The 26,245-nt window shown below is 35.6% G+C and overlaps 10 protein-coding genes across 10 annotated transcripts; 6 read left to right on the top strand and 4 right to left on the bottom strand.

The window, feature by feature from the left end:
- Window positions 1–1,300: 1,300 nt before the first annotated feature.
- On the bottom strand, window positions 1,301–3,068 carry PHYBLDRAFT_172854 (hypothetical protein; the record flags this gene model as incomplete). The annotated part of the gene is made up of 6 exons (XM_018436884.1): window positions 1,301–1,423; window position 1,567; window positions 1,794–1,834; window positions 2,094–2,121; window position 2,447; window positions 2,903–3,068. The coding sequence occupies 6 exons, from the start codon at window positions 3,066–3,068 to the stop codon at window positions 1,301–1,303; spliced, it is 360 nt and encodes a 119-aa protein (XP_018287059.1).
- Window positions 3,069–3,946: 878 nt separating this feature from the next.
- On the bottom strand, window positions 3,947–5,525 carry PHYBLDRAFT_127353 (hypothetical protein). Its single transcript, XM_018429158.1, has 4 exons — window positions 5,512–5,525; window positions 5,283–5,347; window positions 4,529–4,892; window positions 3,947–4,421 (listed from the first exon to the last, which is right to left on the bottom strand). Exons 1-4 carry the CDS (start codon window positions 5,515–5,517, stop codon window positions 4,131–4,133), a joined length of 726 nt encoding a protein of 241 aa, XP_018287058.1. The 5' UTR covers window positions 5,518–5,525; the 3' UTR covers window positions 3,947–4,130.
- Window positions 5,526–7,494: 1,969 nt separating this feature from the next.
- Window positions 7,495–8,529, top strand: PHYBLDRAFT_127351 (hypothetical protein). The gene is made up of 4 exons (XM_018429157.1): window positions 7,495–7,770; window positions 7,836–8,013; window positions 8,076–8,212; window positions 8,321–8,529. The coding sequence occupies exons 1-4, from the start codon at window positions 7,505–7,507 to the stop codon at window positions 8,424–8,426; spliced, it is 687 nt and encodes a 228-aa protein (XP_018287057.1). The 5' UTR covers window positions 7,495–7,504; the 3' UTR covers window positions 8,427–8,529.
- Window positions 8,530–9,481: 952 nt separating this feature from the next.
- PHYBLDRAFT_172851 (fungal-specific transcription factor) lies at window positions 9,482–11,869 on the top strand (the record flags this gene model as incomplete). The annotated part of the gene is made up of 3 exons (XM_018436883.1): window positions 9,482–10,461; window positions 10,508–10,658; window positions 10,814–11,869. The coding sequence occupies 3 exons, from the start codon at window positions 9,482–9,484 to the stop codon at window positions 11,867–11,869; spliced, it is 2,187 nt and encodes a 728-aa protein (XP_018287056.1).
- Window positions 11,870–12,142: 273 nt separating this feature from the next.
- PHYBLDRAFT_188551 (hypothetical protein) lies at window positions 12,143–14,152 on the top strand. The gene is made up of 7 exons (XM_018439528.1): window positions 12,143–12,204; window positions 12,366–12,394; window positions 12,446–12,520; window positions 12,569–12,650; window positions 12,772–12,965; window positions 13,026–13,852; window positions 13,930–14,152. Exons 1-6 carry the CDS (start codon window positions 12,179–12,181, stop codon window positions 13,241–13,243), a joined length of 624 nt encoding a protein of 207 aa, XP_018287055.1. The 5' UTR covers window positions 12,143–12,178; the 3' UTR covers window positions 13,244–13,852; window positions 13,930–14,152.
- Window positions 14,153–15,782: 1,630 nt separating this feature from the next.
- On the top strand, window positions 15,783–16,137 carry PHYBLDRAFT_150012 (hypothetical protein; the record flags this gene model as incomplete). The annotated part of the gene is made up of 2 exons (XM_018432380.1): window positions 15,783–15,922; window positions 16,005–16,137. The coding sequence occupies 2 exons, from the start codon at window positions 15,783–15,785 to the stop codon at window positions 16,135–16,137; spliced, it is 273 nt and encodes a 90-aa protein (XP_018287054.1).
- A 314-nt stretch (window positions 16,138–16,451) lies between these two features.
- On the top strand, window positions 16,452–17,494 carry PHYBLDRAFT_150011 (hypothetical protein; the record flags this gene model as incomplete). Its single annotated transcript, XM_018432379.1, has 4 exons — window positions 16,452–16,802; window positions 16,881–17,219; window positions 17,282–17,349; window positions 17,419–17,494. The coding sequence occupies 4 exons, from the start codon at window positions 16,452–16,454 to the stop codon at window positions 17,492–17,494; spliced, it is 834 nt and encodes a 277-aa protein (XP_018287053.1).
- Window positions 17,495–17,697: 203 nt separating this feature from the next.
- PHYBLDRAFT_188549 (hypothetical protein) lies at window positions 17,698–18,792 on the bottom strand (the record flags this gene model as incomplete). The annotated part of the gene is made up of 5 exons (XM_018439527.1): window positions 18,646–18,792; window positions 18,324–18,559; window positions 18,053–18,196; window positions 17,892–17,987; window positions 17,698–17,811 (listed from the first exon to the last, which is right to left on the bottom strand). The coding sequence occupies exons 1-5, from the start codon at window positions 18,746–18,748 to the stop codon at window positions 17,698–17,700; spliced, it is 693 nt and encodes a 230-aa protein (XP_018287052.1). The 5' UTR covers window positions 18,749–18,792.
- Window positions 18,793–19,495: 703 nt separating this feature from the next.
- PHYBLDRAFT_116889 (hypothetical protein) lies at window positions 19,496–19,802 on the bottom strand (the record flags this gene model as incomplete). The annotated part of the gene is made up of 2 exons (XM_018428551.1): window positions 19,496–19,636; window positions 19,749–19,802. The coding sequence occupies 2 exons, from the start codon at window positions 19,800–19,802 to the stop codon at window positions 19,496–19,498; spliced, it is 195 nt and encodes a 64-aa protein (XP_018287051.1).
- A 2,900-nt stretch (window positions 19,803–22,702) lies between these two features.
- On the top strand, window positions 22,703–25,272 carry PHYBLDRAFT_67108 (hypothetical protein; the record flags this gene model as incomplete). Its single annotated transcript, XM_018441740.1, has 9 exons — window positions 22,703–22,881; window positions 22,998–23,242; window positions 23,331–23,388; window positions 23,477–23,673; window positions 23,780–23,850; window positions 23,925–24,247; window positions 24,349–24,418; window positions 24,520–24,649; window positions 24,890–25,272. 9 exons carry the CDS (start codon window positions 22,703–22,705, stop codon window positions 25,270–25,272), a joined length of 1,656 nt encoding a protein of 551 aa, XP_018287050.1.
- Between the last annotated feature and the right edge of the window lie 973 nt (window positions 25,273–26,245).

Here is a 26,245-nt window from a genome sequence, read left to right as displayed (position 1 = left end):
TATTTATTTATTTGTTTGATTTTGATTTTGATTTGAATGTGCGTTTGTGTGTGATATATGTATGTATGTATGTATGTATGTAAATGATGTGTATTTTATAGACACAAATAGCATTTTTTAATATGCTCTTTTTTTTGTCTAATTTATTTATACATATAGCCATAAAATATGTATATGTTTTTATTACTAGATTTAGATGTCAAACACAGACACAGACATGACCATGGATACCGACACCGACACTGACACCGACACGGAAATGGAACATGGAACATGGAGCATGAACATATGTATATAGCCCATACACCAATACACATTAAGATAAACTCACGCGCATATTATCATTGGTATTGATAGTCGGTAGAGATTAATAAAACACTATATATATATGTATATGTGGGTTGATTTATTTTACAGATTTAGTCAATCCAAGTTGACCAATAAGACATAGTACTTTTCTTTTTCTTGTGCCTGAGCCTGAACCTTTTACCCCTCTTCCCTTTCCCTGTATCCCCCTTTGTATTTATTTCTGATTGTTCGTTTTCTATTTTACTATATATATATATTTATTTGCTACTGTTGCTATGGATTTGTGCCTATGAAAATGCTCTTACATATAAAATGGAGTACTTTAATATTTGTATACATATATATATATATATATATTTGAATTTATTTATCTTATTGAAGAACCTAGACCTGATCTGTCTTTACAAAGACATTAAATATTTTGATAATTTCTGCAGCTCTGCCCTGTAGCTCCTATTCCTATTGTCATGTAAATCTAAATACTAAACTATACTAAAGTATAGTAAACTATGCCAAGCTCTAATATACTATACTATACTATACCACGCCACGCCACGTTTTTATCTTATTTTATATAATAAATAAAATAAGAGGACCCTGCTAGTCTATATTCATATTTGTATTTATATTTAAACTTCCCGCAAAATTCAATTATTTATTTAATCACATCAATATAAATAATTGCAAATCAAGAAATCAAGAAACCAAGAAATCATTGGATCCACTATGGATCAACGTGCTGGGTTAAGATCATTAAATACATTTACATACATACATACATACATACATACAAAATTAAAACTTGTGGTATTACCCATAGACATACCCCCACCCACACAATAATTATAATTATAGAAAATGAACATTATTAGGAATCAATTGCTTCTGCTCATCCGCACTGTCAATATAAACGATGTATAAATACTATTTATAATTTTTCTTTAAAAAAAATCAAAGTCAAAATGACTACAGCAATATCTTAGCACTCGTTCTAAACTTGTGTTTTCAGAATATCAGAATATCCCACTTTGGATAGTTTAGCATTATAATTATAATTATCGTTATCGTTATCATGATTATCACTAGCAAATAATATGCTTTGAATCAGTAGATTCTATATAAGAGGTATAAAGTAAAACAAAAAACAAAAATAAGAAAAGGGAAGTATGGATTATGTTGATTAAAAGACAATATACATATACATATATGTGCACGAAAAAGTAGTCCTTTTTGATATAATTAATGAAAGTAACATACCCTAAATCTCAATATATACAAAAAATCAAGACTTATAAAATATTCATGCAAAATAATATACATGTATATTAAAACACACACACACACAAATATATATATATATGAGCACAAGGTAATTCACACATTACATTAAATTATATTCCACATACACCCGCGCACCCGCGCCTACGCCCATATATGTATGTATATATGTATATATGTATAGCTATTGGTTAATAGGTAAATACCATCTACGGCCAATAAAATTTGGCTTCATAATAAAGTATATCTAGAATAAAAGTTATCAGTTTATAATTGATTTATATTAATTAGAAGTTTATCCTAAAAGAAAGAACTAGCATGCAGTAGTTCAGCTTTACACATTAATATGCAGAATCGTCCTTCTTATATTCTGTAATAGTCTTTATTTGGTACTTATATATATATGTATGTGTTTTCAATTGACTTTAATTAATAATAATGTAGTAGTATTCTGAACCAAAGTCATCGAGTGTCTAAAAAAGTCCTAATGAATCTTTATTTTTTACCCCGGAAATACTGAGAGGATATATGTATCTAATCAATACGATTTAATATCTTTGAGAAACATATTTAGAAGATCCCGTAACTAAGATTTAAGGATTTTCATTCATGCGGTTTGTTCTTTTTCTTTGTAACAATTGAACCATTTTCACATATTACAGCAAGACTACATATTATATCATAATACATAATTGGGTCGATAGATATCAAGATCTTCATTATAGATTTACTCTGATTCATAAGTGCTTTCGTTATTTGTGACTCAAATCCACATTATATACGACTAGTAAATATACTACAAAATATATGTACGTATATAACGTCCTCTTTTTTTAAAAAAAGAAAAAACAAACCTTACACTAAATGATTATTATTATTATTATTTTATAAATATGGTTTAATTTGAATTGGGTAATATTAATAGTATCTCAACAAAACCTTTATATGTATTACTCAAACAAAGTCTACTACATTAGATCGAATCTCATTCAGCTTCTTAGAATTATATACAGCAATATAATCAGGGTTACTGTCTTGACTTTTATAAAAAAGAAAACAATCTCCTTCCCCTCCTCAAAATCAATGTTTTTGTTTCTGTTGTTCCTGTTGTTGTTGGAATCATGAATATGCATGCTGCCTAGATCTATAAAGTTCCTTTAACACTTACCGATATCTTAAAATCGGACTAGCTTGATTTCTCTATCTCTATTACGTTTCCAGTCCCTTGAAAAGACTGCGAAACTAAAGAAGATATGAGCTGTAACCAGGTGAATTAAAGTTTTGGATTACGGTATATGAAACCCAGGATTCTTACCGATCATACATACTCCAAGAGCATATATTACATCTCGTGTGAGGGTCTCTAGAGTGTCAATTATAAAATAAACTGTTTGTACTTCATTTCCTTTGTGTATATATATTGCATGGCACACATGTGTTACAGACACTCTCTTGACAATTTTAGTTTTCCCTGAACACATTTATTCATTATTATTTTTCTGTTACAGGTTATCTGATATTCATATAAAAAGTTGGATTTATAGATCGACCAAATGAATTATTAAAATATGGTGGGAGGGGAGGGGGGATATACTCAAGCACCGATGCCAAGGCGAGAAAAAAAAACTGCTTACTGGCGTGGTGAGCAACGCATGTTTTTGTTTTTATTTCGTTTTCAGTAAAAGTTACCTACACTTGTACTGGTAAGGTAAGCAGAGTCTCGCTATTAAGGAGTGTTGTAACTCGCCCATTAAGAACAATAAATATTCTAGGATGAAGAAATGAAGACAATCATATAAAAATGTAAGAGCATCTTCAGCAGTCCACTTTATCTCCACTTTTACATTAAATTTAAAGATTTAGCTAAAGTTTGTCCTCCCAGCAGTTCGATTAAATTCACTTTAAATATAAAAGACAGCCCCTTTTTCTTTATCTTCCTATTAAATTTAATAGGAAGATAAAATTTATTGATGAAAACGCTCTCAAAATTTATTTAAAGAAAAAGATAAATCGAACTGCTGGGAAAATTGACCTTTTCTTTAGCTAAAGTAGTGGTGTTTAACTTTAGATAAATTAAAAATTCTCTCACTGCTGAAGATGCTCTAATAATAATAATTGACTGACGTTTTAATTAGACTTGACCTATATATATATTGTGTTAAAGTAAGCAGAAATGTCAATGAAAAATTTCTGACTATAGCTTGTGCATTAATAAGAATTATTAGTATAGCCAGATCGAAAATATTAATCAAATAAGATAATGGCCAAAATAAACTTATCCAATATAATTAATTTCTATTTGTCTAAACTACATGTATATAAGCCGTTTACATTCTTTTAAATAGATCAGTAAGTGTATATAATATACATCATGTCGAAATTCCTATTTTTTTAAGTCTTTATAAATTTGTCACAAAATATCATTTATATTTACAGAATAAATTATTCTATTAATTCACACAAAAACAACAACAGCAGCAATGTATACTTTGTTTCGAATTGCAGGCCCGTAAAGAGAATTGTATATATTTTTATTTGCCGGTTTAAGCGGAAGCAGACTTCTGGATAGAAGAGGTTCTGCGTCTGGCGATCTTGCGATCCTTGGTCTCCTTGACACGCTTGGCCAACAACTGCTTGTACTCGGCCTCGGCCTCGCGAGAAGACTCTGCTCTTCTGCGCTTGATGGCGGTTCTGTGTCTCTTGCGCTGGAGAGTAAGAGGGGTGACAAGACGCTGGATCTTGGGGGCCTTGGTGTAGGCCTTCTTCTCAGCGTTCTTGGGCTGAACCTCACGACGAATGACATACTTGCGGACATCATCCTCCTTGCTCAAGTTCTAATTAAAAGTAACAATAGAATATATATATATATATATATATAAATACTCTGGATATTTTGTTTTACTTATTCCCAACATTCATATAAAATATCTTTAAAACTTACAAAGAACTTGCGGATCTTAGAGGCACGCTTGGGACCAAGACGCTTGGGGACAGTGACATCGGTGAGACCGGGAATGTCCTGCTCACCCTGCTTGACAACGACGAGCGAGAGAACAGCAAGGTCGGAGCCGACGATGCAGCCACGAACAGACTTTCTCTTACGCTCACCGGTGCGGCGAGGGCGGTAGCAAGAGTGACCCTTGCTCAAGAGGAGACGAACACGGTAAGGCAAGAGGACACCCTGCTTCATGGGGAAACCCTGCTTGTCGTTACCACCGGAGATACGGAAAACGTAACCCTTGAACTCATCACCAAGAGCATCACCAGAGACTTCCTGGGACATGCGCTTGTCGTAGAAACCGCGGCTAGATTAATAAATCATATGAGTTGTGACGATCGTACAGAAAATTGAGAGAGAGAGAGATATAGAGGAGAAAAGCGTAAAATCCACAATAGGTCTGCGTTGTAATTGTAAATAAATATAATAAATAAAAATAAATGGCGCTGTTGAATACGAATTGTGATGAAAGTCGGAAAAGCATATGAGGTCGTCCCGGTATACATTTTCCAGTTCGTCGGGCGTCGGGGAAGAAAAAATTGTAATAAATGGTGTATTGTTTCGCGTAATTTTGGTGTAGTAATTGTTTATATATACATTTATATATAAATGGCTTGAACTTTGGGTTCGTTTGGTGTCGTTTATACGTCTTTGGTGTAATATTTGAAGAAATTTGTAAGAATCCAATGTCACTTACAGACGACGCTCATCATCGATTTCAATTAGCTTCTGGCAGCCAGTGGCTGGGTTTGCGATGTTCAACTAAGAAATAAAAAAAAGAAAGGGGGCGGGCGGATGTGACGATTAGGGTATGCGTCTATAGATCAAGAAATCCATCTGTCCGATGGATCGATCCATCTGTTGTCCTGTAGAGGGAATCATGCACCACTCAAGGAGTAAGAGGATCATTGCTTTTTCTACTCTACCTTCATGGCACAGCAAAATGGAAAGGAAGTTTCATACTTGGATGGCCCATCAATTTTATGGCGGCATCCCAAAAATTGGAGGGTGTGCAATGGACACACAAAAAGAACATCTTCGTTTACACCATGAAAAACGGTCACATATTTAAACACAGGATGTTTCCTGATGATTTGCTGGCAAAGGCAAGAAAAGAAGATAAGAGAAAAGCAAAAGACAAAAGACAAAAGAAATTGGGTTAGCAAAATGAGTAATTTTTTTTTTGCAAAGTGGAGTTTGTGCTGGGGAATTTTGCAAAAATAAAAAAAAAAGTTACTTGACATATATAAAGTATAAGTTTTACTCAATTGGAATACAAAAAGCTCAAACAATTGTAACTTTTCACAAGTGTGTATTTCGTAAAGGTCAATAAGGTATAAATATGCCATCATATTACATATACCGACAAATACACAAGAAAATCCTACCAAGAGATAAAGAATTATTTTAACTTGGGATATTTTAAAGAAGTATGACGAGCGTAACTTCTATATTAAAGCTAGATACTTATTTAAAAATCTGATAATTGCAAATATATCGTATCATTTCAATGGATTAATCTTATACCAAAGTATTGTTAGATCCTTAAAGACTTTTGAACTAACTAGCACTACCAGGAACAAAAATAAATAAATAAAGAGATATTTAGAGGGAGATCCCAAGGGAGATTATCTGTTCTCGTTCTCTTTCTTCTCCTGCTTGTTATAGATAATTATGCGACCCCTCTGCTTAACGGACACCGTATGAAATGGCACATATTAACACTCAGGACTTTCAATAGAGCGCTAGCATTCGGTCATTAGTGTCACATATTTTATCAAACTGAAAGTGCAGAATTTATTTTTTAAACCTTTGACCATTTATTTCGACCTTGACTATTGAGCTCAATTATTGTCCCAAATGACTATATATATATATATATATATATATTATGACAGCTGCTTGTACCATAAATGCTCATTTAAAATAAACACTTGCTAATATTCTGATTGCCTTTAACCCATTTTTTTCTTAATTTATTCGCCCTTCGAAAATTTGAAGTCCAAAAAAATTACCCAAAAAAAAATTGCCTCAAATAACCAATTTTGTAGATATTTAAAAAACGATCGAGAGAGTTGAAAATATGCGCTAAACTTTATTTTGCCACAATAGCAATATGATGGATTTTTTTTTCCATAACTCAACACCCCCTCTAAATAATAATTAACGCAAAGACCACAAAGAATCTTCAAGAAAGAAAGAAAAAAAAGGAATACATCATTTGATTTAAATGTGTGTATATATACCTAAGCAAAAAAATGTAAATATATGGTCAATATGTGCTGCATATAATCATATATGGAATCTCTAGTTAAAGCATGAATATGATGTTTTTAGACCGTATTTGAATACTGTTCCTGATTATTTTGAGATGAAATTATAATAATGAAGACGAGGTCAAGATAGTAAAGAGATTGATAGAGTTTGTTATCTCTGGTTTTAGTCTGCATATCCGCTCAAAGTCAAATATATTTTAATTTTCTTTTTGGATTATAATCAGTTTCAAGTGTGATTTTCTTTGATGATGTTGAATCGGTAATTAAGAATACGGATAGAGCAAAAGAATAGAATAAAATAAAATAAAATAAAATAAAAGAAACTTGTATTGATATTTTTTAAAAGAATATATTTTGTTTATTTATATGATTAATTACCGTACAGTAAAAAAAAAAACAAGATTTATATAATCTAAAGAAGTTCTGAACACAAGGAAGTACAAGACATAAAAGAAAAAGAACAAATTCCAACAGATACTCTGCCTGTTTGTTTGTTTTTTAGAGAGTTTGTCTTCAAGGGGAGGGGGTTAAGCATGTTTGGATTGCGCCGCGTGACGGCTGCATGAGTGGCTTAGTCGCTTGGTTTTAGGAGAGCTTTGGGTTCGTGGGCAGGGTTGTGGTGTGTTTCCATATCCTTTGCATCATGACCGACATTCAAACACGCCCTGTTCACCAAGCAGAAGAGACCGTCGTTGCTGACAATAACACTCAAGAAAAGTCAGCCGATGCTGTCGCCGATAATTCGATCACAACTGTCTTCCACGATCGCAGCAACTATAATGTCAAGCACCCTCTCCAGAACACCTGGACCCTGTGGTTTGACAACCCGGGTAAGAAAGCCAATACGCAATCTTGGTCGCAGAACCTCAAGGAGATCGTCTCGATTGACACAGTCGAGGACTTTTGGGGGTAAAGTTCAACAAACGAAGACAATGGATTGGCGCGAAGGCTGATGATGGACGTGTGTGGGTTAGCGTGTACAACAACATCTCCAAGGTGAATCATCTCGAGATTAGCTCCAATTTTCATTTCTTTAAGAAGGGCGTTCGCCCCGAATGGGAAGATCCCATGAACGCTGAAGGTGGCAAGTTTGGTATCCAGTTTCCCCGTAACCGTACCGGTGAAGCCATCAATGATTACTGGCTCCACTTGGTAAGAATTTAGAGTGATAAACGAAAGAAAAAATCAGGATCTGATATAGATATGTCTTTTAGTTGCTTGCTATGATTGGTGAGCAATTTGCAAAGGAAGATGAGATTTGTGGTGCTATTGTGTCTGTACGTAAATTTTTTTTCCGTGTCTCATTGTGGGTCAAACATTCTGAGAAGAATGAGACTCTTGAAGCTCTTGGGTAAGTTTTTTTTTCTTATATATATTATATTCTTACAATTTTAATCATGGTTAAAATAATAATTTTATTGATTAATTCTTCATCGATTTTTCTTTTGGGTTATCACAGTCGTCAAGTAAAGGAAGTTATGAATGTTCCCGATAATATCCCAGTAGAGTTCACTCCCCACGGAGAGACTCCCTCTGAGAATGCCGTTAAGTTCGTTGTACAGTAATACCTGGAAGATTTGGGCTACTTTGCGTCTTCTGGAAGAGGTATCCATCAATGAAAGATTTTTAAAAAAAGCAAATAAAAGCAATTCGCACATCCAATATCTTAATTTAGAATATGACTGGGGAAGCTAGTTATGACTAATATCTAGGCCACTGAAAAAGCGTTCGAGATCCTTTGGTGTAGGAATAGCTTGATTGGATAACCAGATCTTGTGAATACATGTGGACGCGTTCATATGAAGGAGAGGGGTTACAAGATTTCACTGCTTTATCCGTTTTGTGTTAAGACAAATGGTCATACTATCTATTAAAAAAATTAAATAAATGCCCCAATGCTGGCTTCTTGGGCTCTTGTAAAGTCGGTCATCACAATCCCACGCCTTCACAGTGTCCTGAAACACTGTTTTTAAAATATTAGAGTGCCCAATCCGCCTATTATAATTATTCTTCACAGTAAGGTACAATCGACATGTGAATTGAGACTATTTGATGCCTGGCTTGGTTATGCTGTGTTATACCATCTTATTACCGATACAGAAGTGGCGTATATTGGTCAACTCCGTTCTCTTTTGGGCACTATCAAACTCTTTTACTGATCTCTGGTCGTGTGATCTAACTCTTTTGTGATTACAAGAAAGATGGTCTTATAAGAAATATAGTAAAGAAGGCTTTAAGTCTCAAGCCTTGATGATGTTTTCGTGAAATGGAGACCGCAAATCTAAGCCCATTCATCCCATTTGCCTTTTAGGTACTTGCAGATGACCATGACGCTTATAGATTTCAATCCACGTTGATAATTGCCATGTTGATTGATTAGTAAAAAAGCGATGAGTTTTTCGGGTTTTTCTTTTTTCTTTTTTCACAGAATCAACTTGGAATTGAGTGTTCGAGAACTCATTCAATACAAAGAAGTGTAGTTGAGTTTGTGTCCGGAAGAGGCAACTTATTCTCTTTGAAGCACCTTCGGGCCTTTTGTATACCGACTTTATTTGAAAAGTCGTGAAACTCAAAGTGGTTGTGCAAGTAAATCACCTCTTTTTTCCTTTTACTGTTTTTGATGAAGCGAAACCACCCAGATAATTCTCTACAAGTGAATTTTATATCCCCACCACCACTCGGATTTCCATCGTCGCAGCTGGTGCAGTCCCTTGCTAAAGACATTTTGAATGACCTTTCTATGGTGGAAGCCGAGATTCGACAGAACACTGGTGCAAGTCTGGTCATCAAGCAGTTTGTAACGCCTGGGAGAAAGCCCAAAGGGTATGCAATCAACAAAGGTCGACGATGCGACAATGGACTGACAGACGATTACCAACAACTTCGCCCAAAAGACGTGTTTCAGCTACCTCCATCACCACCTCAAATGACACAGAATGCAATAGAACGTCAAACAGGTGTGGACAGACATGGTCATTTTATGGGAGAGACATCGTTTTATGAGACCTCTTGGGAGACGCCTGAGGAGATTCCTTACCCTACCTTGCCAACCTCTGCTTTCGTCCCTCCTCAAGTGTCCCTAGAAGAGCAGGCTGATTTAGTTCATTTGTACGACCGGCACGTGAATTCACTGTTCCCACTCTATTCAAAACCCTATCTTTTATATTGCTTGGGGTTATTCCAGCAGAATAAGCCCTGCCCATTGTCGCCATTATTTTTCTATTGTCTATTTTTGTGCAGTACAGGCTATGATGAAAATCAGTCGAGGTTTGCGGACAGAACAGAGGCAATGATCACATATGTCTCCCAGCTGATCCCATTTTACCTCGACTGCCCACGCACAACTACACTTCAGGCATTATTAATGTTCTCTGGATACTTGGAGCAGACCACTCGTTATCAACACCATACAATGGCATGGGTTTGGGCTGGATCGGCTTTTCGAATGGCACAAGAAATGGGACTCCACCGACAAACTCCTTCTGATGTATGTCTCGAGTCAGTTCAAAGAAGCATACGTACCTTTTGGTTTGCATTTGTTAAAGATCGTTCAATGAGTCTTACCTATGGGCGGCCATTTATGTTTGAAGAAAAGGATATGTAGGTATTACTGCCCTTACCGAGCCTTACTAATCGAAATCCATAGAAATTTGCCTCTCCCAGTTTGTTTACCAGATGAGGATCTAGATATACAGCGCTATGTCACAAACTTTAATAGTCTGATCGAGCTCAGCAGACTGCGCGGAAGAATAATTAAATTTAACTATCTCCCGCAATCTTCTCAAGGTCCCACCAAGGTACGATTCTTAAGCTTCTTTGTATTTGAGTGCGCGCAATAGTAATTCATTTTATGTATTCTCACACACACACACACACACACACATAATATATATATATATATATTTGTACACACACACACACACACACACACATAATGTACATTTTCAAATAGCATAACCAGCATATGCTGTCTACTCTAGACTCATGTATTTGTTCAATGATTAAAGATACTATCAACCATGCAAAAGAATCTCCCACCAAGGATTCGACCTCTTTTGAGCGGATTATGCTATTCGGCTTGCATAGCCTTTTGATATTATTACACCGCCCGTTTATTGAAGAAGAACCTTTGCCAAAGAGTACTCAAAACCTTTCTCTCGAGATATGTTCTTATGCGGCTACAATTATCACCCACATGGCATTAGCAACATCTCAAAAACTCAGCATACTCCACCAACACGACGGAGCTATGTATGCGATTATCACTGCCATGCAGATACATCTCAGGAATGCCTCAATAGGATCTGACCAGAAGCTGACCGCATTTGGTGAAATCAACTTTGAAAAGTCTGTGCGGCTTTTCCAATTGTTGATTGTTCACAAAGATTCCATGTTTGTGGAAACTCTAGCCGCGCTCGAACAAAAATACCGAGACCGGGAAAACCATGTGGTTGCTGGCTACTCATCCAGACTCACTTGTGCTTCTGAACCTTCTAGTCCACGTAGCATTTGCCAAGACTCACTTAGCTGTAGTGAAGGATCTCCTCGTAAGAAACACTGTGAAGACCCCGAAGAAAAGCCTACTACCAAGCCAGCTGCCCCATTTAAAATTATCAGCTTCAACCCTGCCAATCAAACACGCGTCAGTAGGCAAACAAAAGATAAACAACGGTCCTCACAACAGCAAAAGCAGACGAATAACTATAGTCAAAGACAGAAAGAAGTATTATTACAATTCACGGCTCCAGTGGTTACGGATAATTCAATGGTACCTATCGGAATGGATCCATGGGCTACTCCACAATCACAGCATCAAGAAAATCTTCAATTGCCGCCATCGATGTATTCTATGGAGAGTTTTCTTGACTTTGGCGTTTCACAACCCTGGGCAATACCCTATCCAAATACCTACCAGGATCCCAACCAACCGTTTCCATTCGTATTTCACTCGGACGACCGGACACCTGACCCTTCACAACTTCATGGCTACTCATGGCCAAAGCAATAGGAGTCCTGTACATAGAGAATAGAGCATTTATACATTCATACCTACTATAACTTACATCACTTTTACCCTACATCACTTTACCTTACAATATCATCTACCTTAAATTACCCCCTTCTTTTATGAGTTGTCTGTGAGCAAGTCTTGATCATTTATTTAATAAACGCATGCGCCAGATTTCCATATTCGCAGGACCCAGTGTTACATGGAAATCCTTTTATTTTATTTTTTTGTTCTGTTCAGTCCAGTTCCTAGACCCATATCCCTCGAGAAACAACCTGAACCAACCCATCTTTTTGTTCCCTTATTCTCATGTCAAAAGCATCTTTTCTCAGAGAGTAAGTAGCCTATGCACTAAAATTATTTAGAGCCCTATCTACAGCTAATAATAATATTATCACTACTATTACTTTTACTATTACTACACATACATATTTTCTTTATCCTTGTTTTTATATATATATTATTATTATCATTTTTTAACTCGCACTTATAACAGGTACAAGCTTGTGATTGTGGGTGGTGGAGGTAAGACACAGTTGGCATTGCGTGTCTAGCAATTTACATGCAATTGATTAGGTGTTGGTAAATCCGCCTTGACCATTCAGTTCATTCAAGCACAATTCGTGGATGAATACGACCCTACGATTGAAGGTAAATAAGCGAAATAGTTTTCTCATCTCATCTTGTCTTGCTTTGTAGATTCCTATCGTAAACAATGCATGATTGACGAGGAAATAGCGCTATTGGACGTATTAGATACAGCTGGTCAGGAAGAGTACAGGCAAGGGGTTTATCTATACTTTATCAACCTCCCTTTTATTATTGTTATTACTGTTATTACTTATAGAGATTAGATAGAAGAAGAAAATTAACAAACTAACAAACTAACAAACTTATAATAGTGCAATGAGAGAGCAGTATATGCGTAACGGCGAAGGATTTGTATTAGTGTATTCTATCACTTCGGGTCTCTCGTTTGAAGAAGTCAATACATTTTATCAGCAGATCAGACGAGTCAAGGATCGCGACCACTTTCCAATGGTTTTAGTGGGAAACAAGTGCGACCTTGAGGGAGAGCGACAAGTAACCCTTCAGGGTCAGTCATCCCACTCGAAAGTAATACATTTGTACTAATTTTTTTTAAAAAAATACATAGAGGGAAGAGACCGGGCCAGACAGTTCAATTGTCCATTTAGAGAGACATCAGCCAAGCAGAAAATCAACGTAGAAGATTCATTTTATGAAGTCGTACGAGAAATTCGTCGTATGAACAAGGAACAAGAGGCTCAGTCAAAGTCTACTGGATTTCATCGAGAGAACTTTGATATGGACCAGGACAGAAATAATAACGGATGCTGCTGTGTGTTAATGTAGTCTAGAACCTAAGTTCACCTTACCAACCTATCTATTTAATTATCTATCACTATATCTATTTTGTAATCTATATCCCACCACCCAAACCGATAAAAAAACATAAAGTCGTTTGGCCCGACCGATGCTGGTCTTTATTCAATTACTCCATTGTCCTCTGCCATCCTCCACTTTTTGGCACTCCACCAAACAGCTCTTCCTCTTCGTCCACAAATGTTGATGCTACCCACACATGTGGAGGCAACTGATCTGCTGCCACTGTGTCTTCCAAAGGGTCATTATCTTCCAATACACTAGCTGACCGTCGCAGCTTTTCGAACATCTCATCTCGGGTGTGGAGCGACCTGCTGGCAGTGCGGTTACGAGTATCCAATGATCGTCCAACTCCAATATTCTCAAGTTGACGAGATCCACTCCTTGAGGGTATTACCAATGACTTCCGACGGCTTGTCACAGGAGCCATAAGAAGTGAGCTTTCTCGGTCTGTGTAGGACATGTCAAAACCAACATGTAAAGCATCCTTTTCATCTGTGTCAACATATGATCCAAATGATGGTACTTCATGCTGTATTGATGGAATTGCCATTGGAACAGATGTACTAAATGCAGTATCTAAAATAAAATGCCGATTATTATTATTGTAGTAATAGTAGCAGTAGTAATAAAAATAATAGCCCATCTTCTCTTACAGTCTTCTTTGGTAGCTTCGTTAATACGAGAATATGACTGGTTTTCAACTTCGGGGTATTCATCAACATACTTGTCAACCGGTCGTCGCTTCTTCCATCCCTGGTTTTGGTCATCTCTTTGGTTTTTGGATATATTATTCACAGATTGATCTTTCTTTTTTTCGTCTACAGACTCTGGCTCTGGCTCTGATTCGATTTCTTCATCAAGCTCGAACATATCCTCGCTCTCTGAATCAGATCCTTTTTCTATAGAGACCTTATCATAAGTACCTCTATTTTCCTTGAAAGATATGTCCAGTTCGATCCTTACCAGATGCATCTTCCCATATGTCTTGCTTATCTGGATGCATTTCAATAGTATTAGATAAATTACTGCTCTTTTTAACACTAGAAGTAATCCTATTTTCATCGAGGACAAAAGTAGAGCGACGGAAAGAGGAAGAGTGCTGTGCGGGAATCTCTTTGTCTGCGAAGCGAACATGACTGGTTGATTTGGTATCTTGGGATTTTGAAAGAGAACTGTCTCCTTCCTGGCCTGCAGGTTTGACGGCAGCCTCGCCTTCATTAATTTTTTTCCAGAATGAATTATCAGATGCATGACTATTAGAGTCATCCAATCGGGACTTGCGCCGCTCAAGTCGGTCTTCCTCATTTACTGTTTTGGAAGCCTCGTTCATTCGTTGCCATAATACATTCCACTCATATTTTGCCTTGTTTGTTGTTTGGCTCAATATATTATATTGCTCCCGCTTAAACTTTTCGATTCGGGCTTCTGTATCTTGCTTTTGTAATTCCAAGGATGTTTCTAACTTTTGTGCAAACGTCTTGTGATGTCGATACAGCTCGCTCGGAATGTGACCTACAGCGGACATGTTAAGGGGGGTTATTATCATTTTTTGTACACAAAATTCATACTAGCTATACCCTTACCTTCAGGTTTGTCATCTTCTGTAAAAGGAAGATCGGAGGATAGTACGATATTGAACACCTTCGAGTAATTTGACTTCTTTTTAAGTGTATCAACTGCAGGGCCAAACTTTGGATAATCGAATGAATTTCGATTTCAGTAAAGCATAGTATGTATTATTTTTTTAGCGCAATCCTACCACAGTGCCGGTGTGAACAATCAAAGCCTCACCGTGCTGGGACAAGGCTTGAGGATCTGCTGGGTAAGACTGACAGTTGGGATCGTCTGGCTTAAGAATTGTATAGACTTCCCCAGTCGCGCAGTTCAAACAGCTCACTGTCATGGCGTCACCATGACCCACAATTTTTGTGCGTACGAGTGCATTGCATTCCTAGTGTCATGAAGTGAAGATACTGGTCACAAACGAGATTTTTTTTTTGGTTTTGGTTCTATTATTCGTGAATATGTTTCATTCTTACAGTTACTACTCCACCCATTCCCAGTTCAAACTTCCAGCCTTCGATAGGCGGGGTATTGAGACGAACAAAGTACTCTTTACGGGCCATCTCATGGCCTTGGAGGATGTACTTGTTGGCCAAGTGGAGTTTGATATTTAAACAGTTACAAGCATATATAACATGACCAGTGGACATGATTAGTTTCAATAATTGGTTCTTTTTATATTTTTTCTATAAAATAAAAGACAAATTAAAAAGAGTAAAAGTTCGACTGTGAAATGAAATAAAATATAAAATAAAATAAAGCGTGACGACAAGTCAGATACGTATATTATATATTTTATTATATATTTTAATACTAATACTAATTCTTTATTAAGCACAGTTGGACTGATTTGACAAACTTAGTTTGGCTTATAACACTGCAGTCTGGCTTTGGTCATTTGATTGCAGAGTCCGACCTATTTGACCATCTTTTGACTCTGACCATGGTTTTAGAAGACAATTCACTTGAACCAGACGACGATGCAATTGAGTTTGCCACCTACGTAGAGAGTGATGATGACGATGAAGATCCCTTCTTCATGCCAGAGCATACAAAGAAATCTAGCACTCTTTCGTTCAACAAGTATGTTTTCTTTTCTTTTCTAGTATTGCTATATTTAATCGATAACTCAAAAGAAACAAATCAAATAAATATCCTATTCTAGTTTGACATGTTCCCCAGTTCAAGTTCTTCGTTTTACTGTTCCTACTGTTTGCATCATTATCATCATTACCTACACCATTGTTATCGCTGTACTTACCCACAAACGTCGTCTACCTGGCCAATCAGACACTTGAGCTTCTTTCTTTTCTTTCTTTTTAAAACAGCCAGTCTCCAGACAAAGAAACTTATGATACGTCATGGTTAATTTGATAGACGTTTTGTACAATTCAGTATTGTACCCCACAGCTTCAGTATTAGATTTTATTTTTCTCTTTTTCTCTTTCTATTCATTTCTGGTTGTCTTTATTCAACCCTGTTTTTGCTTTAATGAATCTATTCAGCCTATTAGTCCTTGTTTTCTACAAAGAGCCGAAGCGACTGCTTTTTTGCAGGACTGCATAAATAAACTACAATTTCTCATCTTTCGCTCATCTACATTCTCTCAACCATGTCCGGTCGTCCCGCAAAAGTTGGTTGTAAAGCTAAACATCATGTAAACTACTATGAGATCTCCTCAGAGGGTCTTTACCAAGATGTTTCTCAGACGAATGAAGAAATGACTCCACAAACTTCTGAACAAGTCCCAGAAACTACACTTGAAACCCCACCACTAAAGACAAAAGTACCAAAGACAAAGACACCAAAATCAAAGGAACCAAAGTCAAAGGAACCACCAAAGTCTAGAGTAACAAAGAAAGGAGCTGGAAAGACAACACAAAGTAAATCTCGACCAAAGAAATGGACCTTTGATGTACTCATGCACGATCCAAAAAGTGAATTGGGACATGCAGATTTACAAGTTTGTATTAATTTTGGTCATCGCTGTTTAGTTACTATCGTGTATTTGTAGTATTAACTCTTGATTTATTTTCTATAGTCAAAGCTCAATATATCCAGACTTCAAGGATTTACAGAAGATGAATTACATGAACTCGCGGCCATGTTGCCAATATGTGATCGAAGCTATCTAACAGAAAATGGCTGGATAGAAGAGTGCTCTATCAAAAAAGCTCAAGCCTATTCCGAATCTGGTACAAGGATGGGTTTGAGTTCTTTTGCGCTTGACCAAAGGAATAATGTCTTTTGGAATAATGTCCGTGATTGGCAGAACAAACTAAAGGATGGGGAGTTTTCTATTAACAATCCCAAACTAAAGGGGGCTCACAATTCGGTAGACTCTGCTGACAACCAAGCCAATATGGAGGCACCATGGAAGGTAATAAACCAAAAGATGGGTATGCCTGCTTGTTTGTATGCTAATTATGAGCTTTGGTTTAGGATGATGAGTTTGAGGCATATTGGGGAGAAAGACTGGAAAGAAACGAGAAATTAAAAAGGGAACTCGAGTAAGATAAAGTTTGGTTTCGTTTAATGCTTGAAAAATCGGATGATGTTTTCTAACTAATATACTTTAGAGCCAAAGAAGAGGTCCCTTCTCTTGTTGTAAAGAAGCCTAGAGGGCGTACCCCAAAAGCCAAAAAGGTTATCTAAGAAATATCACTTCAATTGTACTTTCTTTCTCTATTTATCTCTCTCTCTTTCTCTCTTCTCTTTATTCACATGCATTACGCCAATAGTTTAATTTTTATGTATATAGTCATAACATCTTTTTTGTATGTTCTATCGAAATCAACACAGGTAGTGATAGTCTGCAGCCTTTCAACGCCGGTCCCACAAATAAAAGATATCGCTCTTTATTGACCAATTGTTTGCTGTTGCTCTTTTTCTTTTTTGCTAATTACGGCCGTCCGCAAAAATCCTTGTACTTTATCTACTGCCTCAAAGCATACATCATGGCTAGTAAAATACTGTACGGATATATAGATACATATGTATACAGTAAAAATTAGAAAACATTGAAGTATACATACACACATTTGAAACATACTTCTTCTTCACTGAATCGACCAGTTGAGTCTGATAACAATACATGAGGGGTGTTGTGGAGGTTTTCGAATGCGAATGTGTGAACAGATAATGCGTTCTATCCCAAAAAAATGCACTTAGTATTTGCAATCTAGAATAATTCCATAATTTCAGGTTACTCACTTCCAATTCGTCGGCAGTAGGATCCAAAACAAGGTCATGGCTGTCCTTGTGGATCATACATGTCAGAGCAGATGCCATGTACTTCATTGGAATTCCTGCATCCAACAATCCCAATGTTACAGCATTTACAGCTGCTGCTAGTACCTAAATAACGTATTTTTCAATCTGCCGTTAATATTGATAGACCTTTTCTTTTCCATGTAATTTTTTTCTTCTAAAAAAAAAGGATAAAAGGATATTGATTGTATATGTATATATGTGTGTGTATTACCGCTCCATCATCCTTGACGATCTGAACGACGATCTGCAACAATGTGCGGGGCATGATTCCACCCATAATGACAGGTTCGAATGCGGATTGAAGCATAGATTCCATCAACTTTTCTTTTGTAGAGGGGTATCCAACTGCTGGTCTAACTACTACTTCAACTGTAGCTTCATCGAGTTTTTCGTCGCGTAATTGAACTTCTACTGGGCCTACAACTGATACGAGAACAGAGGTATTGCCTATATTTCCCCATTAGAAAATCTTTATATATATATTAAGCGAGAAGCGTCTGTGGTTGTGGTTGTGATCGCATAAAATAGATTACCAAAGTCGAATTTGGCTGATCCGTCAGCTCTGTTGAGAACGTTTTGTGATGCTGCAAATGCACGCAGCTGAGTGTTTTCAGTACGACGATCGGGGCGAACCATGGCAAGAGAGAATAGCGATGGTTTTAAGTATATTTTTGTATGAGAAAAAAGCCCAATTGTTTTTTATTTATTGTCTCAGCCGAACGATTTCTTTTTACAAAAATGTGAGAAAGCGAGATCATGTCAGTCACAACAATATTTTAAAAATAATAATAAGCTGGAAGCCATGTTAGTCTTTATTTCATGCAAAAAATAGAAGCAACAGTAAATAATAGTACATATTGAGATGTAAGTTGAGGCGAATGGATGAATTATGGACAGAACGGACAAGAAGAAAGAGAAGAAGATCGCAAAAATATGTACAAGGTATTTCATAAAGCAACCTCATTTTCACTTATTACTATTATAACTATTATTTTTACTTCTTTAAGCTTCAATCAATACAACGTATAAATTCTCTTTGACAGACTGTGTACATTTTCCCCCGGATGCCTTTCAATATCTCGCATTACTATACATTCATGGGTCTCTATATACAATATTGCTCTTGATACCCAGGCCTGTATAACCTCATCTTCTTTCTTTTCTTTTCTACTTTTCCTGGTCTCGTAAAAATCAATTGAGTTTCTCGAAATCTTCAAATCAACCCAATGAATATGATACAATTTGACACTCTCTTCAGCTCTTTTATTACAAGTAGGCGCAAAGAATGAGCCTGGTTTCTTTTTTCTTTTTATATCTCATTCCATCTTTCTTTCTTTCTTTCTTTTTCATTTTGTGGTGGATTATATATTTGTGTACATATATTTAAAGGGCACGAGCAGGAAGCTGGGTCAAGAGGATGTTGTATCTCTTCTTGATAGTAATGCGCTGGCGAGAGAACTTGTCGTCAGGAGAGAATCTAGCGGGATGAGCAGACTTTGTGGGGAAGCCAGTGGGGTCGGTCTTCTACTCATACACAACAAAAGAAATATTTTAATATATAATAAAATAAGAGGAGAAAAATCATTTTTTTTCAGGTATCTAATATATATGTGTTTATTGTGGGATTTATTCTTACCTTGAGAGTGTAGACACGCTCGCCCTCGGTGTTCAAGTAGTACATAAGATACATGGTGATGGATGTTGGATGGTGGACAAAAAAGAAGTGAAAAAAATGGTAAGAGGACAGCTTTTTTTTTTAAAAAAAAAATGTGGCCTTGGAAATAAGCCACCCGATTCGTTCATTTTCATTCACTTGAAATTATGCGCCATTTGTCAAAGAGGTTTTTTTATTAGTTGGTTAACTAGAATGTAAAGCTTTTATTGACACAGTTAGGATTCTGAGATTTTATCTTCCTTGGGTACTACACTTACTTCACATACTCCTTTAATGTGGACTTGCCCATCAAATAAAATAATATTTCTGTATATTTTTGTCTTTCTTTCAAAGTCTTCATATTGAATCTAGTTATTATGTTGAACTCACACAAAAAATGAATAATTAATCCACAATTTTTTTTGGAGAATAATTTCATTTGACATAGCCTTTAACTTGCAGTTGTCAACCATGTAATTGGGATATTGTTACACGAATCTCCAAAGTCTTTCAGTGGCAGCGTTCGGATCAAATACAATTATAGAAAGCTGTCAAACTAAAGAAGTATATATATTTTTTTGAAAAAAAATAACTTTAGGAAAGTTGGGATCAATATATAATTCAGAATCCTAGAGCAAATGGCCACACAGTGGTCCTAACAAAGGTACAAGAAGTAGCTTTTTGTGTCTTGTTTCTTTTTCTTTTACATACCCTGGCTGATTAATATATAAAGCCCAGAGTCAAACCCTATTGAACATCTTGGACCAAAAATACAATATTCAGTCATACATATCTGTGAATATAATATAATTCATCCTCTTGATACATTAGAAGTCTATCAGAGGTCAAATATGACCCAAAAATCCGGGTAACTTGCATAACCATATGAGAATAATAATAATTCTCTATAATTATTAAAACTAGCAATAGGTTGTACTTTGAGAAATGTCCCATTGATTAGTTTACTATTATTATTATTATTATTATTATTATTATTATTATTATCATTTACAAATAAAAAATCAACTGTGTTGTGCTATTGAAGATGACTACCAATGTGTTTATATGCATGCATACTCCTCTTAAAAGCCCAAGGCGCTTGCAAAATAAAGACAATTAAATAAATAGCCGAGGTCTTGCAGTGATAGAAAAAAAAAGCATGTTAATAGTAAATCGGACCATTGTCTTTGTGTGTCTTGAAACACTCTGGTTAAAATTTGTTGGTTAACCTGCAATATGGTTTTTTTTCTTATTAGTCTTATTCTTCTTGTTTTTACTATAGCTTTATCACTGCAAAAACTGTTTACATTGCTCCAATATCTTCAAAGCAAAATAATTCAAGTGGAAATCGCTGTTATATATAATGTGAGAGTAGAAAAAGGTAAGTCTCTCACCCAAGATAATTACATCCTTTTTTATTATTCTATGAGTATTGGGTATTCAATTCTATTTTTCAATAAAAAACAAAATCCTATCAGACAATTGAAACAATGTTATCTTAATATTTTGATCTAGATTATACTTTGTAAATGTAAAAGTATGATAGTATTTGATAAATATTTATCGATCGAATAAAGGCTTTTTTTTCCTAACAGGTAGAAGCACAATATTCGTTGGTTAGAGCACCTTTCAAAATGATTTATATGAAGCAAAGCTTTGAACATAAAGATCTCGTGGGCCATCTGTGAACACAAAATAGCACAGATTAACTTTAAACAAGTACTTGGGAAAAATAGAGTGGTCCAAGCTTAAATACATACATATCTCTCCCTTTTATCTATAGAGAAAAAAAGGGTACTAAGCTGCCTCTAGATGGATAATATCTGAAAAATATAACATTAAACTTTAAGACCTAAGTAGAAGAATATTACGCTTTAAAGCTTCTTGACAAAAAGTTTACAAATCTTTTTTTTTTATGAGATAGGGTATCGAGACAGGGGATCTTATATATCTGATGGAGGCATGACAATTGGTATACCATAAAGATATTTCAATATTTTGCTGTTTCGAGTCTGTGTGTGCATAGTGAACTTTGTCGAATCCTTCTATATTTTTTTTTTAGTTTCTTTTATTTGTACCGCACTACTGCCAAGAATACTAAACACCTATAATACATTAATGGTGCTTACTTCATCCAGTGGACTAATTGTTTCAAAAGTTCAGATATTCGTATTCTTTCTCTATATTTAAACTTTAATGGTAGGCTTGGCATCCACTATTTTTTTTTTTTTTTTTTTTTTACTTTAAAAAAAAGTTTATGTGATATTTTCCCCCTTTTTTTGTCTTATATGCTTCCCTCCTGGGAAAGAGTGTAAGAGACACCTTTATTTTTCCTACTTAACTTGTGTTGATGTGCACCTGCAGCATCATATTATTTGCCAATCCATTCAAACTTTTTATTAATCTGTCCAAGTTTTACATATCCAATGATGGGCTGAAATACTATCTATTGTTAGATGAAAGCATTTTGTGATATACGAACTCTCGCCATCAGGTATACAGACAAGGCTATGATGCACTCTTAAAATGACGGTGCATTATACATTCAAACATGATTCAAGAAGTATACAACACAATACAAGGGAAAATGGATAATCACATATCCTTAACCTATCAATTAGCCCCCCCCCCCTCCTCTTATCTTTAAAAAGAAGAAGAATATCAACCCTTGTTGCATTTGCAAATAAAAGTGGGATGTATGTTATCTTGCAGCATTCTTTTGATATATATATATAAGCATATAAAATTCTCCGTAGTTTAAATGTAAGAAAGAAAGAAAAAAAGGTATAAAAGCCATTAATTCCTATTTACATCTTATACTCTTTTAGCTTCATACTCTGCTTTTCTATAATCTAATCATTCTATAGAGAATTTGTACAAACACACCCATACACACTCATACACACTCATATACACAAATAGCTTATTATCTTCGTATGGTTAATATTCCTACTGTACCGCCATCTATTTATGAAACCGGTGTTTTTGTTCAACCACTGGCACCTATTGGTGACAGTTTGATTGGTTCATTTTTTGTTGGATTAATCCCTCTATTACTCGTTTTTGTTCTTCTTGGTATATGCCGTATACCAGCTCATTTTGCTTCACTGGCTGGGTTGGTCATATGGCAAGTTTTATAAGAATAAGCATAAGCATAAGCATAAACATAGAAATAAAGTATAATTCAAGATTAATGTGCTTATTTCTTTTACTTTGCATATATATATATAGTATTTTTATCGCTATTTTTGGATGGGGAATGCCAGCAGCACAAGCATTTTCATCAATAGCAAACGGGATTGTGTTTGCAAACTGGCCAATTATGTGGATCGTAGTAAGCTCAATGTTCTTGTACAATATATCAGTGTATTCGGGCATATTCGATATGTTCCGTCGCTGGATGCTAGTCTACACCCCACCCGATAAACGTGTTATTTTGCTCATAATTGGATATTGTTTTGGATCAGTATTGGAAGGTATAAAAGCTATAAAGAAGTATTCCTGTATATTAACCTTTCCCTCCATTTCAATTCATTTCTTTTGAAATACAACAATACAAATAAGGTGTTGCCGGGTTTGGCGTTCCTGGTGCAATTTGTTCCCCATTGATGGTTTCATTGGGGTGAGAAGAAGAAAGCATACAATATATATATATATATATAATATAAAGAGGATTCAAGATTCTATTGCTCATCATTTACGATTTATAGCTTTGATCCTATGGATGCATTGGTTTATACTTTGATATTTGACACAACTCCAGTGGCATTTGGTGCTCTTGGTACTCCAATCACTACCTTGGCTACCATCACTGGTCTTCCTGCAATGAAACTCTCTGCCATGATAGGCCGGCAGCTCCCACTACTTAGTGTATTCCTTCCTTTATATGTTCTTGGAATGTACGCAGGTAAATATTGACCCTTTATTTTTTTTATACTATCTCTACCAATAAATAAATAAATAAATAAATAGCTACGTATATATATAATATCTCTCTAATTCCCTTTGTCTAGGCGTCCAAGCCGGTGTTGTTGAGTGCTGGCCAATGGCTCTGGTTTCTGGTCTTTCATTTGCTGCTACACAGGTAATGGATTAAAGCAAATGCTCTTAAATAAAGAATGAGAGCGTATTGTTAATATTTACATTATTATTTAAAAGGCCATATTTGCTAATCTGGTAGGACCAGAATTACCTGACTTAATCGCCGGTCTGGTGTCTCTGGGATGTTTGGTTGCCTTTGTTCAAATGTGGAAACCGGTTTATCGATCAGAATACCATGCTATTATGACTCAATTACCAAAGAAACCTGACGAGAAAATCACGGAATTAGAAAAGACGAACCAGTGTGGAAAATACATACCTACACTACCTAATACAAACCTTGAAAAAGGATCCGAAATATCTGATACCGAGGCAATTACTCGAAAGCAAGTAATTTTGGCTTGGACTCCCTGGACAATTATTGTAGTTGTTGTACTTATGTAAGTCTTTAATACCCTTTCTGTCATTTTTTTGTTTTTTTTTTAAAAAAAAAACAAACATGATTAATAATAGCTGATCATTTGTCAACGATATTTTGAAGCTGGACATTTGCCCATGTATCCAGTGTAGGGCAAGTCAATGTTAAATGGCCAGCTCTCCATCAAAAAGTGGGTATATATACATATATGTATCTTATTATCCTTATATATATGTGTATATATATAAACAAAAAGGTGGTAATATACCTAATAATATATTGAAAACAAAATAGGTTTACTTGACACTTTACGGAAAAAACTATGATGCTGTATGGATATTTCAACCACTAGGTACTGGAACAGCTATTTTTATTTCAGCAATTATTTTTGGTGGCGTCGTACTGTGGAATGGATCGAATCCTAGTATATTTTGGATGGCTCTTAGGGAGACATTCATCCAACTCTACCGTCCGATTATTACTGTGTCCTTTATAATGGGATTCGCTTATCTCTACAATTATTCAGGCAAGTTTTCCAGTTATAAGTCTCGAGTTACCTAAACCATATATATATATATATATATATGTGTGTGTGTGTGTGTATTCTTACCCAGTATTTCTTTCCCGTCTTTTTATTTATATTAATGTTTGAAACTGATAATAGGTATTGTCTACACCATCGGGTTGACATTTTCTTCTGTAGGCCCAGCTTTTCCTTTTCTCTCAGCCTGGCTTGGTTGGATAGCATGTTTCTTATCAGGAAGTGATACATCTGCCAATTCATTATTTGGAAATTTACAGGTAGTTGCTGCCCGAGAGATTGGACTCTCGGGAATACTGATGGCAGCCACAAATTCAAGTGGTGCTATTGCGTCAAAAATGATCTCTCCTCAGAATATGTCCACGATAGCATCGACAATTAATTTGCAAGGAAAAGAAGGACTTGCGCTTCGAAGAACAATATTTCATTCAGTATTTATTGTCTGTATTGTTGGTGCAATTGCTTGCATTCAACAGTACTGTATACCGTCTATGATACCATCTTAGTAAAACCCTGTAATGTTATACTAGTGTAGAGTAACCATCTTTTTCTTCTTGTTTTTTTAAGCTATAAAATTAGTCGTGTAAAATCAATCAATAAATTAATAATTGAGTTAATACTGTCAAAGAAATATATGGTATCAATTAAGACGATACTAATAACTAATATAATTCTGTAAAATATTGCAAGTCTTCTTCGTATAGCAAATATATATATATAATCATCTGTACTCATTAGAAGAAAGACAAAAAATAATAAAGATAATATACAGTCGCGGAACAGAAAATTCGGTCATTTTATATTTCCGTTATTTATTTCATAAGACACCCTTACACTTCACTTTACTCAATCTGCTAAATTCAATAAAAACCTTTTAATATAATGCCTAGACAACGAGGCAGTAAAACTCACAAGTCATTTCGAAAGGCTTGCAGAAGTTTAAAAAGGGATCTTAATTGGACTTCATGAAGATGGCATAAGGATTTCTGACTGTGGGGAAAAAGGGAATATCAAGAACTACTGCCACGCATATCATAAAAAAATACAAGGAAACCGGATCTGCTACTAATAAGAAGACAACAGGATGACCTTTTAAATTAACTGCTAGAGATAAAAGACATATCTTTTTGGATGTCAAACGGGATCGCCATCAAAACTTGGTTGGGAGAACAGACTTAATTAAGGAAAAGACTGGAAAAAAGTTAGTACAAAATCCATCAGCTGAACATTGCACAAGATGAATCTAGCCTACCGTGTAACTAAGTCAAAGCCTCTTCTAACTAAGGAGCACATTGCCAAACGTCACGCTTGGTATAGAAAAATAAAAGGTTGGAAAAAACAGTGGGATACTGTCATTTGGACATATGAGGCAACATTTACCCTTTTCAAGAAAAATGGTCGTAGTCATGTATGGCGAGAACCAGGAGATAAATATCATTCAGACTGCTTGACTCCAAAGGTTCCAGAAAATGGAGGTTC

The sequence above is a fragment of the Phycomyces blakesleeanus genome (genome assembly GCF_001638985.1).
Source record: "Phycomyces blakesleeanus NRRL 1555(-) unplaced genomic scaffold PHYBLscaffold_23, whole genome shotgun sequence".
Classification (NCBI taxonomy): Eukaryota; Fungi; Mucoromycota; class Mucoromycetes; order Mucorales; family Phycomycetaceae; genus Phycomyces; species Phycomyces blakesleeanus.
This window is presented reverse-complemented; position numbering and strand designations above follow the sequence as displayed.

What these genes read in the sequence shown, in the direction of transcription:
- PHYBLDRAFT_188551 (XM_018439528.1), top strand. Translation starts at nt 12,179, where the DNA reads ATGTCAAAAGCATCTTTTCTCAGAGA. An exon ending in ATACGACCCTACGATTGAAG is followed by an intron (nt 12,521 to 12,568) that starts GTAAATAAGCGA and finishes CTTGCTTTGTAG; the next exon opens with ATTCCTATCGTAAACAATGC. An exon ending in GCGACAAGTAACCCTTCAGG is followed by an intron (nt 12,966 to 13,025) that starts GTCAGTCATCCC and finishes AAAAATACATAG; the next exon opens with AGGGAAGAGACCGGGCCAGA.
- PHYBLDRAFT_127353 (XM_018429158.1), bottom strand. An exon ending in ATCGATGATGAGCGTCGTCT is followed by an intron (nt 4,893 to 5,282) that starts GTAAGTGACATT and finishes TTATTAATCTAG; the next exon opens with CCGCGGTTTCTACGACAAGC. An exon ending in CTAAGATCCGCAAGTTCTTT is followed by an intron (nt 4,422 to 4,528) that starts GTAAGTTTTAAA and finishes ACTTTTAATTAG; the next exon opens with AACTTGAGCAAGGAGGATGA.
- PHYBLDRAFT_127351 (XM_018429157.1), top strand. Translation starts at nt 7,505, where the DNA reads ATGACCGACATTCAAACACGCCCTGTTCACCAAGCAGAAGAGACCGTC. An exon ending in ACAGTCGAGGACTTTTGGGG is followed by an intron (nt 7,771 to 7,835) that starts GTAAAGTTCAAC and finishes TGTGTGGGTTAG; the next exon opens with CGTGTACAACAACATCTCCA. An exon ending in ATGATTACTGGCTCCACTTG is followed by an intron (nt 8,014 to 8,075) that starts GTAAGAATTTAG and finishes TATGTCTTTTAG; the next exon opens with TTGCTTGCTATGATTGGTGA.